Source organism: Mustela putorius, unplaced genomic scaffold, assembly GCF_011764305.1.
Source record: "Mustela putorius furo isolate JIRA1106 unplaced genomic scaffold, ASM1176430v1.1 tig00004041_pilon_pilon_pilon, whole genome shotgun sequence".
Taxonomy (NCBI): domain Eukaryota; kingdom Metazoa; phylum Chordata; class Mammalia; order Carnivora; family Mustelidae; genus Mustela; species Mustela putorius.
Window position 1 is genome coordinate 2,610,350 of NW_025422176.1, and position 14,576 is coordinate 2,624,925.

Below are 14,576 nucleotides of genomic sequence, written 5' to 3' on the forward strand. Positions count from 1 at the left end.
CAGCCTTGTCCTAAAAGCCCCAGGGGCTTCTCTCTAGCCGGCCAGCCTGCCTCCTTGTTAACCTGTGCCTCATGGTTCTGACTCAGTTCCTCCCATAGGAGCCTAATTGCTCACCCTAAGGGAGAAGGAACAGATCTCCTTTCCCATCCTGTCCTTCCCCTGTCTTTAGCCATGTCACCCATTCCCAGCAGACGGGCAGCTGGGGCTGATCATTTAGTCTTCAGTGGCAGGTGCTTCCACCCCTATTAAGGTTTTTAAACTCAGAGTAAGGGACACCTGGGTGGCTCAGTCAGTGAAATGTCTGCCTTCGGCTCGGATCATGATCCTGGGGTTCTGGGATTGAACCCCGCATTGAGCTCCCAGCTCAGTGGGGAGCCTGCTTCTCCTCGCTCTGCCTGCTGCTCCCCCGCCCCTGCTTGTGCTCTCTTTCTGACAAGTAAATAAATAAAATCTTTAAAAAAGAAAAAGTCAGGGACACCTGGGTGGCTCAGTTAGTTAGGCATCTGCCCCTTCCACTCAGGTCATGATCCCAAGGTCTCGGGATCAAGTCCCGCATCGGGCTCTCTGCTCGGCGTGGAGCCTGCTTCTCCCTCTGTGTGCTGCTTCCTCTGCTTGTGCTCTCTCTCTCTCACTTTCTTTCTCTGACAAATAAAATAAAATCTCAAAAAAAAAAAAAATCAGAGTAAGTTCACAGTCACGGTCATATACTTGGACACTGCGTGTGGCCCAGCCTATTGTAAATGTCCATTTTTGTGAGACTGAATAAATGGGCCCCGACAGCAATGTCGAGTAGGAGAGCATTCTGGGGTCTCCTCTGCTGGGTCGCCTGCTCTGCTCCTCTTGCGCCTGAGTCTTCTCTCGGTTCCAAGACTCCCAACACGGTTCCCATGAAAAAATACACTTTTCGAAGCAGGCATCTGTTTCTGGGGGTATGGATCCTCCATATGTGAGAAAGGTCAGCATCCCGGTGACACAACGACTAGCCTCTAACATATAATTACGTTTACCCGCTACCTGCCAGTCCAGATTGGTCCAGTTGTGGAGGACATTTTAGGTCCAAAGGTACCTTGTGTGGGTGACTGCTAACACCCTCTCCAGCCCTCTTTTGTGTCGATGGAAGTTTGCACGTGGAAACCATAGAGTGGAAGAGCTCCTGTGACTGCTTCACAACAGGACAGGGCTGCTGGGCCTGGAGCCTCTGGGTGGAGTTAAGGGCAGGAAGAGGCACGGGGGTTTGGGTGCCTGGGAGCTCGGCCAGCCCTGCTGTGGCTGGGCCAGCAAGAAATCTGGGCTCCAGGAAGCTGCTCGTGGAGATAGGCACCTTCTGGGACAGAGTTTTCATCGGTGTCTTGTCTCTTGTGTGCCAGGTGTGGGCACAGATGGTTTTGTGGGTTATACCTCTAGAACCTCCCCATCACTGGGCAGAATCAACATTCTTATCTGCAGGCAGGCACATCAGGAGACCGAGTCTTGGCGAGGCTAACCCATGGCTCAGAGTGAAGTATTTGACTCCATATGTATTCATTTCCAAACCCGTCCTATTTTCTAGCTGTGCTTTTTCTCTGTCATCGAGGGCATCGCTGTTCATGTAGCCTGTTATTAACCCAGGGGTTGCTAATGATGTGTCCTAATGAAGGGTTATGAATACGGGTTGCTTTTTTTTTTTTTTTCTCAGTGTGCAGGATCAAGACAAAAAGCTTCAGGATTTGTGGAGAACATGTCAAAAGTTGCCACCACAAAATTTTGTTAACTTTAGGTATGTATGACTGGTATCCTGCAAATTAAGCCAGCAAGCCACAGTGACTCTGGAGTGAAGAGAGGTGCCATCTGCAGCAGAGGTCACTCGGTCCAAGCACACCAAGCAAGTGCTTCGGAGAGGAACTGGGGGTTGCTGGCAGTGGGATTTGATGTATGTTATTGTGAAACATATCACCGTGTGACGTATCCGCATCTGGTCTGCATTAACAGCAGTCTCCTGGTCAGCTTACCACTGCAGCTACTAGGAGAAGGTTCTGGAAAGTTGGCCTGACTGGCTCAGTCAGTAGAGCCCACAACTCTTGGACTTCAGGGTCGTGAGCTCAAGCCGTACATTGGGTGTAGAGCTTACTTAAATAAATTACCAAAAAAAAAAAATTCCAATATGCTATAGAATTTATTTTTAATAGAGTATAAATCATCCTATTAGATGAAATGTGCAGAATTGGAAATTACATATTGCTTTGTGGAATTACTGTTTCTAAGAAAATTTACCGTGGAATACATTTCTAAAATTTCATCTCCACTTTCCTTTTGACCTAAAATATGACTTTGAAGAAGTGTAAAGAGAAGAAGGATAAAAGGCAGCCCACAGTATTGAAAACCAAAGAAAATGGTAGAAGAGGACTTGGTCCAAAATGACACATATTCTGCCGGTGAAATTTGTGGCATGTTATCTGACCTTTAATTTCAGTCCTGGGTTCTACCACTACCCTAAGCTCTATGGATATATTTAATTTATTTAATCAGCCCCCTTTTAATAGATAGTGAGGTTATTCTTAATTTTTTGATTTTATAGTGCTGTGCTTGTATAGGAGAGACTATAACTATACGATAAATTGGAGATTTTCATAATCACCACATATTTTCAAATACAGCTTTCTCTAAGCAATGTCCCTCTTCTTGTATCTTTTCATGCCTACATTAAAACATATCAAGCCACCTGTTAACCAGATTGTAACTTACTGAGGGGTTGATAGATAGGGCATAAAGGAGAAAGGGTGGGAAATACACAGCAAGTAGGGATTGAATCGTGGAGGTCTTCTTGTGAGCTGTTTTCCTCTTCCAAGTCCTAACGGAGTCTGTCGTCTGAAAGAGAGAGCACAGGACTTTGTAAGATACAGAACCTGAGCCAGATTCTGATTCGACTCCACTCTGCACTTAGCACCAGAGCAACCCGGGGCTGGAGGATGCTGTTCCTGCAAATATTTTCTTCTCTTTTCTCCCCCAGGTATTTAATCAAGTTCCTTGCAAAGCTTGCCCAGACCAGCGACGTCAATAAAATGACTCCCAGCAACATTGCAATTGTGTTAGGCCCTAACTTATTATGGGCCAAAACTGAAGGGTAAGTGACCTCTCCCCACATCACAATATTTTAATCTTGTCTTTGTGCCGCAGGGGGACAGACCCCGTTCCAGGGTAAGGTGCCCTTCCGGACTTGCGCTTATGAGCCTGGTCTCTCCACATAGCGGACATTCTCGGGACACTGTCGTGAGCTGGACCCCGTCCTAGAGGCCGGTCCTGCGTGCAGTCCTCAGAGGGCCCTGCTGCTGGGCAGGCAGGCAGCTGAATGGCCGTGGCACCGGGGCTGCCATAGACCTTATAAAGCACGACGGCCACAGTGCATATCAGAGGAGCACAGCTCAGGGTGAGAAGTGCAGGGAGAGCCCTGCAGAGGAAAAGGCACTTGGGTTGTGCTTGGATGAACGAATAGCTTCCTGCAGGTGTGGCCCAAATGAGCAAAGGCATTGTGTGTGTGAAAAGGGCCTGGTGGTGGGGGTGGTGTCACATGGTCTTGTATGGCCCGAGCACTGGGGCCAGGAGACTGTGCCCAAGGAATATGAAGCCTGAGCCAGGTTCTGAAGGGTCTTATGTATCTGGTGGAGGTTTTGGAACTTATGTTGGGTCATAAATGGTCAGGGAGGCATCAAGGTTTCTTTCTTTCTTTCTTTCTTTCTTTTTTTTTAAGATTTTATTTATTTGGGAGAGAAAGAGAGAACGAGAGAGAGAACATGAGAGAAGAATGGTTAGGAGGAGAAGCAGACTCCCTGCCGAGCAGGGAGCCCGATGTGGGACTCGATCCCAGGACTTTAGGATCACGACCTATCCGAACGCTCAACCAACTGAGCCACCCAGGTGCCCGGCATCAAGGCTTCTAAGCAGAAGAATGAGTTGATCAAACTGCATTTAAAAAGATAATTTGCGGACGCCTGGGCAGCTCAGTAGGTTAAGCGTCTGCTTTTGGCTCAGGTCATGATCCTGGGGTCCTGGGATCAAGTCCCACGTCAGACTCCCTGCTCAGCGGGGAGTCTGCTTCCCTCTCTTCCATTGCTCCTGCCCCCTGCCCGTGTTCTTTTTTGTTGGCATCGAGAAATGCAGATTGAATAGAAAAGAGGGGTCTGGGAGCCCAGGTAGAGAGCTCCTGGGAAATCACCAACATTGGTATTTACTCTGGGGGCATCATAATGACCTCTTTTAATCCTCACAAGTAACCTTTTTGAAGTAGGTGCTTCTGTCCTCATTCTTACAGGTGAGGACAAGGAACTTGCTTAAAGTTTGCTTAAAGCAGGGAAGTGGCGGGACCCACAGTCTGCGTCCTGAACCTTCCTCATGCTCCTGTGACCCCCATGGTTGGGCTCTCCCTAAATGTCAGGCCTTTGCAGCTTTTGGGCTTCTGTGATATTCTGACTCTGAACTGGAACGTGAGCTCCTTGACACTAGGGATAATGACTCTTACCTGTTTTCTTCCTTTTGAACCTTGGCATTCACACCCTCAACTTCCAAACCTGCATCTTGGGACCAGGCCACAGATGTGACAGCCTTAATTAGTAGTTTGTGTAAACACGGGGCTCAGGTTCTCCGATGTAACGTGCACACCGGAACAGTGCACACTCTCGCTTATATTGTGGGCAAAGCTGTCAGTGGTGTCTTGGGTCGTACGAGATGACTACCTTGGGCAATACTGCTCCAGTGGGAAAATGCCTGCTTGCAACCCTGTTCCAAACCAACATAAAATCAGCATTTGGACACACCATTAACCCAGCGCATGCAGACTAAGGAGTGACAGCCGAGTCAGGGCGATTTCTCCTCCTGGGGCGTCACTGCCACACGCTGAGGCCAGAGCCCCATGGATCTAGTTTTTGCATTTGTGTGTATTTTCTTGTTTAAAGTAACTAAATTGGGGGCACCTGGGTGGCGCAGTCAGTTAAGCGTTGGAGTCTTGGTTTCCGCTCGGGTCACGATCTCCAGGTCCTGGGATCAAACCCCGTGTCGGGCTCCAGCTTGGCAAGGAATCTGGTTGAGATTCTCCCTCCCTCTAGCTCTCCCACTCATACGTGCTCGCTCGCTCTCTCTCAAATAAATAAATAATCTTCAGAAAAACCCCAAAATAATTAAATTGCTCTGACACAACCTGCAGAAATTAGAGGCTGCCTGCGGAAAGTGGTCTAACTGTGAATGTCCTTTGCAGAACTCTGGCTGAAATGGCAGCGGCCACCTCTGTCCACGTGGTTGCGGTCATTGAGCCCATTATCCAGCACGCCGACTGGTTCTTCCCTGAAGGTAACGTAACTTTTCGACTTCACGCACTGCCCAAACAATACAATGATGGTATAGAAAATTTTTTAAAGAAGAAAATGCTTCAGTAACCCCTTCGCGATTCCGTGACTGGCTCACGTTTATTTTTAAACCCCCTTGCGTGCGTCCACATTATTTTGTATTTCTCTTTGTTTCACTTCACCCCGGGGGTGTCCACTCAGCCAGTGTGCACTTGGTACCCCCGGCGCTATGTCTGCTGGTGAGATATGCTGTCTGCCATTGGAGAAGAAGCAGATACTATCCCACGTGTTAGAAGGAAGGGTGGATGGTTATACAAACTCAGATGTTGGGCACAAAGAACCAGAACCGCTTTCGAGAAGGGGTGACACCGGATATGCAGTTTTCCACTTGGAAGGCAGCTTTTTGCTCCGGTGGCCGGAGAGCCGGGTTTTTGTAAAGGTGGAAGATGAAGCTGGATAGGTTGATTGGAGCCATTTTGTGAAGGTGGGAGTTGACTGTGTCAGAGAAAGAGGATTTCAGGCAATAGGGAACGGGTTTTCAAACTATATTTGTTGTAGTCCTGGGATCTTCAGAGGTGCCATGAACCCCTTCGGGGATACTGCTAGGGCAAGCTTTGTGAGTCCAGACCTCCTGTCCCGTACTTTGCCCAGAGTGGCCCCACTGTCACCTCCCGTGACTCCAGGGCGAGCTCGTTTCTCCTTTCCCCGGGTCTCCTCACCATTGAGAATCACGCCTCACTCATGGAGGTTCTCAACAAGTACATGACACGTGGATGAAAACTGGCATTTTGCCCAAGATTTCTTTGGGAAAACAAATCTTAGAAAAACTGCTATAGGCAGTATGGAGTTGCTGTTGCCTTTTATTTGCATTTTATATCAAACTGTAAATACCTTTCTTTTTTTAAGTAATCCATGCTTATTGTCTTCTTCCATATTCCATGATTTTTTAAAATTTTATTTAAAAAATTTCTTTTTACAAAGAAGAAAGCAGAGGAATTGTGTAACTTATATTCTGAATTATACCCTGTCCTTATCTCAATTTATTTCCTCCCCCTGGCTTGGCAAACTGTTGAGAAGGTGAGGGGGCAGGGGGTTGCACTTGTGAAACAGCTGGGAGTAAATTTTTTTTTTTTTTTTAAATATTTTATTTATTTATTTGACAGAGATCACAAGTAGGCAGAGAGGCAGGCAGAGAGAGAGGAGGAAGCAGGCTCCCCGCCCAGCAGAAAGCCCGATGTGGGGCTCGATCCCAGGACCCCGGGATCATGACCTGAGCCAAAGGCAGAGGCTTTAACCCACCGAGCCACCCAGGCACCCCTGGGAGTAATTTTTAAGCCTCGTGTGCCCATTTGCCGTACACCTTATGTGCTGGCCGGCCTCGTCTCATGGCGCTTCACTTGACCACGCTTCCTAGATGTTGCATTTATTTTACAAATTGAAGGTTGGTGGCAGCCCCGCCTTTGCTGCCATTTTTCCAATAGCATTTGCTCATTTCATGCCTCTGTCCCATTTTGGCAATTCTTGCAGTATCTCCAACTTTTTCCATTCTCGTTATATTGGTTATAGCGATCTGCGGTCAGTGATTATAACTCACTGGAAGTTCAGATGATGGTTAGCCTTTCTTAGCAATAAAGTATTTTTTAATTAAGGTCTGTGCCCTGTGTTTGTAGACCTAATGCTCTTACACATGGCAGCACAGTACACACATAACTTTGATGTGCACTGGGGACCAGAAGAGCCATTTGACTTGCTTTATTGTGATACTCACTTTAGTGGATTGTCCATTTCATCGTGATATTTGCTTTATCATCACGCTCGCTTTATTGCGATACTCACTTCAGTGCGATACTTGCCTTATTTCAGTGGTCTGCACCAAACCTGCCTTGTCTCTAAGGTGTACCTGCACGTTTGTTTCTTTTTCTCCTTGCAGAGGTGGAATTTAACGTATCGGAAGCATTTGTGCCTCTCGTCACCCCAAATTCCAATCACTCATCTCACACTGGAAATGACTCTGACTCAGGGACCCTCGAGAGAAAGCGGCCTGCCAGCATGGCGGTCATGGAAGGGGACTTGGTGAAGAAGGAGAGGTGTGTTTACAGCTGTTCACTTTCCTCCAGCAGCAGATGTCACATAGAAGAATTATTAAACCCTCAGGATCTGGTACTGCCTCAATGGACCTATAGTATGAGAGTGGCCATGGCACCCATGACTATTAGGTCCAGACATTTCAGGAATTCCGCTCTAGTTCGTTCCAAACATTAAACGTGACCCCCCAAGGCAGACACGTAGCTCGTCGGTACACATCTGTTGCATATGCGTCCAAGCTTCACTTGCTCTGTGATAAGCATCATACACATGCTACGAAGTCACTTAAGTGTACTTGATGGGGGAAAAGGAGAGGGTAAGTGGGAGGAAATTTAAGTGTTGTGGACAGATAGGAGAATAACCCACCTCGCACCAGTGAGTTGTCGGATGTGGTGTTTAAAGAGACCTATTTTGGGTATAACTTGGCCCTTCGTGGAAGCCAGCGCTGAATTTGGTGTTCAGCTGGAGGTACTTCTCTATTTGCCAACCGTGGAGGAAAAAAGACAGCTGCGTGGGAATTAGTGAGAGACGTCAGTCTCTGTTCTATGCTCCACGGGCGAGTGTAGTGGGATTTTCAATGCTTAATGAGGCTGTTTATGTTTTGTGCCTGCAGAGGCCAACCATTAAGTCCGTATGATGAAATGCCACTGTGTTCACCCAAAAGGTTAAGTTAGGCCTGCGGAGTGACGTGCTTCATGCACACACACGGAATAACATCACCGGACACAGTTTTACAACTAAACCAGTAAACAGATTCACAACTAAATTTCATAGTTTTTTTCATTGCCTGATCTTATAGTGAGCTTTGATTTTTTTTGTTTTCCTTTTGCTTTGTTGTTGTTTTGTCCAGGCGAAGGCCAATACTTTACGTTCCTATCTGTCCCTCTGAAACCCACATTTCTTGTGTGCAAAAGTTTTACTTCTCTGAAGCCCCAGTCACACAGTAGGTCCTGCTTCCTGATGACACACTGGCCACCGCACAGTTTAGCCTTCATGTATTTGAAGTCACAAAATGCAGCATCGTGGCCATGGTTGGCACATGTGATCCTCGGTTATCTCCCGGGGTAGGTTCTTCCTGCCAGCTGACCCAGCACACATGAGCTCAGGGAGCCACACGTGTTTACTTTTCAAACTGAAAAGCCTGAGAGTTCCTCCATCGCATAAGTTCACTTACGCGAAAAGTGAATTTTCCTTCTCCCCGTCTTCCAACCACCATCTCCTTCCCGAAAGCAGTGATTTTTTTTTTCCCGGGATCATGAATCCTCTCAGATCTGTTCTTCACATGTACCCACACTAGGGCTCGTACACCTCAGCCAGGGAGGCAGTGTGGTGTGATGTCCTGATGCTGCCCTCGGCTGCCACCCCGTCCACCAAACACATGGAAGTGAGGAGGCCACTGGGTGGTAGGCGAATGGGCACGCGGACGTGATGTCCCCCACTCCATACAAGGCCTGTCCACGGACTTTCAGCTGTTCACACCCGAACTGAGACAGGACATTGATCAGTACCAGGTCTGTTGCTTGCTCAGGTTTAAAGCCAAGGCAAGCTGCTTGCCTCGATAATAGCAATGACCATTCGTCTGGTTCTTGCTGCCTCACTGCATGCGGGGCAAGTCGGGTGGCTCTTGCCGTGCGCGGGTTGTAACACGTGTGGAGTGATGGACTTCTGTCTCACTAGTCGGCTTGCATGCTGTGTTGACTGTTTCTTCTTTCTGTGTAGCTTTGGTGTGAAGCTTATGGACTTCCAGGCCCACCGGCGGGGTGGCACTCTAACTAGAAAGCACATAGCCCCAGCTTTCCAGCCACCACTCCCGCCCACAGATGGCAGCACCTTGGCTCCTGCAGGCCCAGAGCCCCCTCCCCAGAGCTCTAGGGCTGAAAGCAGCACAGGGGGTGGGACGGTCCCCTCCTCTGCAGGCACACTGGAGCAGGGGCCAAGCTCGGGCGACAGGTAAGAAGACCAGCTTCTGCTGGCAGTGGGTGCTCAATGCCCCAGCCCTCTTGCAGGTGCTGGCCTACGGGCGTAGCCTCCATGCCCACAGAACTGCTCGGCGTGGAGTGAACCAGATCTGCCTTCCCTCTTCTGGTTGGCAAAGGATGGGAAAAAAGACTGTACATTGCTTGCTCTTGTTCCTGTTTTCCAAAAGAAGCAACGCTTGTTTGCATTCTTTACCATCCTGCTTTGGTGCTGGAAGCCAACTGGTGGCTAGCTCTATTACAACCCCCTTTTCCCTGTTTGATGTCTACTCAGTGTTCATTTGCCATGTGCTTTTGTCATCTTGTACACTAAGTAATTAACACTTGAATGTAATGAGTTACTTAGATTAGAGCATTGCTGGTATTCAGTCATTCACCCACGCACCCATCCATCTGTCCATCCTTCCCTTCATCCACCTATTCATCCGTCCGTCCGTCCGTCCATCCATCCATCCATCTGTCCATCCGTCCACCCACCCATCCAGCCATCTGTCCGTCCATCCGTCCACCCACTCACCAATCCATCTATCTGTCTGTCCATCCGTCCACCTACCTACCCATCCATCCATCTGTCTGTCTGCCCCTTGGTCCACCCATCCGTCCATCAGTCCATCCATCCGTCCGTCCATCCATCCACCCATCCACCCGTCCAATCAGATTTACTGAGTAACTGTGTGCTGGGTGCCGTACCAGGCACAGTTGGTGACTGAGACCTCCCCCACCCCTAGCTTTCAGTCTTACAGGCAAATTGATTGGCAAATACAAGGTAGAAAATACGATGATGGACTTTCTTAAGAGGCCCTTTTGTTGCTTAACATTTTTTGTTGTTGTTGCTTAATCTTTTGATTAGCCACCTGGAATGGGGTACAAGGTACAGCTGTAAGGAAGAGTGCCTTTGAACTTGAGATTTTCATCTAATCTGCTTGAATTCACTTCCCCACCAGAGGCCACTTTAGGTGGTATGCCAAATAGTGCAGGACTAGAAGTTCTGTAAAAGAGAAGTCCCTCTACGGAGTATGTGCTCCGATTTTTCTGGTCCTTTTCTCTACTGTGCCATCTAGAAAGCACTAAATAACCACATATAAAGTAAAATACATGCATGGAACAAGGATCCAGCTTCTCTGGATGGGGAGGGAGTGCCTGGTGGGGTGTGACGCCAGCTGCTTAGGAGATGAGAATCAGGTTCCAGCCTCACAGCTGAATTCAGGTTGCCCTATTTTTCCTGAGCTCCTTTTTACTCACAGAATTAGCTGAAATTCACGTTTTGGTTCAAAATCACAAAGGCCTCTACCTCCCCAGGCTTCCTAGGCACATCCTGAGCTCCATGATGTCTTGTCGAAACTGCCGCTCCACACACGTCTTTGTTTTAGCTCTAATTTTTTTGTTTGAGGGAAAAAAAAAAGTATTTGCAGGCTCAAACATTTTTCATTTACCTGTAGCCTTTGGTTTGCTTAATCAAGGCTAAATGCATTAAGACAATAACTAGAATGCCCTGCAGAAGGACAAATGGAATGTCAGTCGTCAATTTGCTTTTGTGTTTTGTGCCCTGTGGGTATTTTTAGCGTTCGCTCTTTGGTGACCCTGACAAAATGCAGCTGTAAAGCTTAGTGTACGAAGTTCTGAGCCAGGAATTGGCCCGTGTTCTGGTCTCTGTCCACTCTGCTGCCAACCAGCTCCGGGCTGGGAGCCAAAGCTGAGTCTCAAGGGTTACTCTTTCCTAGAGTGCAAACGATTGATAATAACCAAGCACTTTATAATTTAGACTGTTGGGATCTTGCCACAGCTTTGCTTTGTTTTGTACACTGTGTGTGTCATATCTCATTCTTTGGAAGTCCAGAAGCCCTTTCATGTTTTTTTTAATACTGCCCAATTTAAGTACAAGCAAACTAGAAACTCCTTGTTGGCCTCTATCAACTGGCGTGTCTCATGATATTCAAGTAGCTAAATAGCTAGAAGACAATGGAGGCAGTGAATCTCCTAAAATATTTAGCTCTGTGTGGCCCCAAATAAACAGTGGCTTTGCAGACCCAGTGCAAATTATCGAAAATTCCTGATGCCCTCCTTGCCTGTGGAGGTGTAAACTCTGGTGGAATCTGGTGTTTTGAGAGCATGCTGACTGACTTTCTCAGGGAGTACCTGACATCTAACTTGACTTCTGCTCTCCGTAGTCCACCAAAACCCAAGGACCCCGCACCTGCCCCTGCCCCAGCGAGAAACAGCAATCAGATGGCCACTGGCCAGAACCAGACCCAGACCACGGCTGGCTCCCATCAGCTCTCTGTCAGCCCAGGGCACAATTCCGCAGGCCCTAGCCCGCACACTCTGCGCCGAGGTAAGTAGCCACCTTTACTCCTTCCCCTTACGGAGGGATGTGCAGACTTCCTTGGGTTTAGTGCAGGGATTCATGGTGCAAGGCTTTCCAAGAGAGCATCTCCATGTCTGTTACAAAATGGCAAGGAGAGGGCCACCTGGCTGGCTTCGTCGGAGGAACACCTGACTCTTGATCTTGGAGTCTTAAGTTCAAGCCCCACATTGGGTGTAAAGATTACTTAAAAAAAAAAAAAAAATGGCAAGCAGAAAAATCAGTCATTTAAAAGCAAAATCATTAAAAGGAAGTGAACTAATAGCTGAAAGGCAGGCATTTAGGAATATGTTTAAGCCACAAAGCCTAACAAACAAAAGGTTGTTTTTTGTCACAGTGCTCCCAGTTTTCCAGGAATCTGGTATTCCAGCCCTGCCCTCTGCTTGGAAACCACCCCAGCCTCTGTCTAGCCAGGTTCTGCAGATCTGTCAGCCACTGTAACCTCTAGATTGAGGTCAGGGCTTTCTGGGTCCTGAGTGCTGTGTGATCTGAATCGTTCCCACCCATATCCCTACTGTCCTCTGCTCAGCAGTTAGGGAGGTTGTGCTAAAACACGGCAGATCGTGTCCTCTCTCTCTTGAAACTCTCCCTCCAGTGGCTTCTGTGCAGACCTCCCCCGTGTGTAGTGGGACCTGCTTTGGGGCCCTGCACTTATCACGCCCCTCTTTCCCCAAACTTCAGCACTGCTGGTCTGCTTGCTCTCTGTTCCTGGGATGCACTGACCTCATTCCCCTCTTCCTTTTTCTTTTTTTAAGTTTGTCAGAGAGAGAAAGCACAAGCAGAGGCAGTGACAGGCAAAGGGAGGGGGAGAAGCAGGCTCCCCGCTGAGCCGGGAGCCCAATGCCCGACTCAGTCCCAGGACCCCAGGATCATGACCTGAGCCAAAAGCATATGCTTAACCAACTGAGCCACCGGGTGCCCCTCTTATGTTTAAGTCTTTAATCCATTTTGAGTCGACTCTTATTTATGGTGTAAGATAAGGGTCCACTTTTATTCTTTTGCCTGTGGATATCCACTTTTCCCGACACCACCTGTTGAAGAAACCATGCTTTCCCGATTGTGTGTCCTCAGTGCCCTGTCCAAGATCAGCTGGCCGCATGTACACGGCCTGATTTCTGGGCTCTCTACTCTGGTCCACACGTGGTTCCTTAGCATTCAGGTCCCAGCTCAGAGATTACCCGCCCTGTGAGCCCTCCCTGTCATCCTACTCTGACTAAAGCCCAGCCCCATCTCCGTGACTCACCGAGTCTTCTTCTGTCACATCACTCTCTTTCAGGGCATTTTCCCCTTGATCGGAAATTTTTAAATTTAATTTTTTACCTTGTTGCTTTGTCTTGGACAAGGTCCACCATTCTCCCATGGCCCTGGCACCCGACGCCCCTGCCGCCTCTCCTCATTGCCTTGGCACCCTTTCATGCCAGGAATGGTCTTTTATTCAGTGTGAATTTACAGTTCTACCACTCAGAACAGAAAGCTAGACATTTTTCTTTTTAAGTTGCTTATGGTAACCAGAGTATGGCTACTCTTCCAAAGAGTCCTTTCTTTGTCAGCTGCATAGTTATTTCTGTGGGAAAAGGTCTTCCAGGGTTCAAGGTCAAAAGTTCTAGGCCAGCATAGCAGAACCAACTTTATACCCTTTTCATTCTTGAATTCTGAGCCCTGTAAGTGGAGAGCCAGCCAGTGTAGGAAGGAGGAAGGAGCTGAAAAAGAGACCAAGGAGTCCATAGAACATGGTTGTGAGCCTCTGTTCTGCCAGTTACTGGCTGTGTGATCTTTTGCAAATATTTGACTTCTCTGAACCTCAGTTTTCTCTACCATGATATGGGTATAACAATGCCTGTCCTGCAGGGAGCTAATGGGACTTAAGCGAGGCTTAAATGGAACTTCAGTTTATGTAAGGGGCCTAATTTGGTACTAGTGATGTGGGGTAAGTGATGCTCCTTAATTTCCCTATCGCTTTTCGGGAAGATTAGTAGGACCTCAGTACAATTTGAAAAATGCTAATGTCTCCCCTTACCGCCCATCTCTCCCAGCCCTAAACCAGGTCTCCGTGTTTTTGATTTCACCCTCCTCAGTACCAAATTCTGCCCCCTGGCCTCCTCACCCCCTTCCTGACGCTGATCTCAGCTGGTGTGGAGAGGGTAGTGGTTTGCTTCATCCCTCTTTAGAGAAATCTAGCTAAGACAACTCTTCCAGACTTACTTGTACTTCTATCCAGAGCATATCTGCTAATTCAAATGATTCCAGAATTGGTAGAATTTCTGTTATTAAAAAAAAAAAAATTAAGCCCTCTAGAAGCCGGCTTAAGGCAAGGGGCCATGGTGCATATACAGGCAGATCAGTCGTGCTTGGGGGTCACCCTCTTCTAGCTCCTCTTGCTTCTCCCCGATTCTTCGGGCAGGCAGGACACTGACAAGTGGGCAGCTCAGTGGCCTTAGAGCATCAAGTCCATCTAGGGAGGTGGCTCCCTTCACTTAATTCTCTTCATATTAAACTTTTCAAATGACAGACCTCGGGGTACCTGGCTGGTTCCATCAGCAGAGCGTACAACTCTTGATCTCAGAGTCGTGAGTTCAAGCCCCACACTGGGTGTAGAGATTACTAAAAATTTTTAAAATAAAAAAATAAACAATGGGTCTTTAAAGATCTAAAGGTCGGTATGTATATAGAGTACTTTTTTTTTTTTTTAACCGTAAACCTCTTGTTTGAGCAAATTTTAGATTTCCAGAGAAGTTGCAGAGGCAGTGCTGGTTGTTCCCAAATGCCCCTCACCCACTTCTCCGACTGTTAATGACCCAGGTCCCCAAGGTGCATTTGTCACCCCCCAGAAACCAGCCCTCC

At 47.8% G+C, this 14,576-nt stretch overlaps 1 protein-coding gene across 8 annotated transcripts in view; it reads left to right on the top strand.

The window, feature by feature from the left end:
* ARHGAP17 (Rho GTPase activating protein 17) overlaps positions 1-14,576 on the top strand; it is an 84,449-nt gene that overhangs the window by 60,448 nt on the left and 9,425 nt on the right. For 6 of the 8 annotated variants that reach the window (XR_006604549.1, XM_045072710.1, XM_045072711.1 and 3 more), the window contains exons 13-18: positions 1,676-1,756; positions 2,987-3,100; positions 5,225-5,316; positions 7,243-7,399; positions 9,117-9,347; positions 11,542-11,705. Coding sequence is in view for 7 of the 8 variants with exons in the window: in XM_045072710.1 (XP_044928645.1) it covers positions 1,676-1,756; positions 2,987-3,100; positions 5,225-5,316; positions 7,243-7,399; positions 9,117-9,347; positions 11,542-11,705 (839 nt within the window). In the remaining variant the exon portion in view is untranslated. The remainder of the gene's footprint in view (positions 1-1,675; positions 1,757-2,986; positions 3,101-5,224; positions 5,317-7,242; positions 7,400-9,116; positions 9,348-11,541; positions 11,706-14,576) is intronic. The other 2 variants (XM_045072715.1, XM_045072716.1) reach the window with 1 other exon arrangement.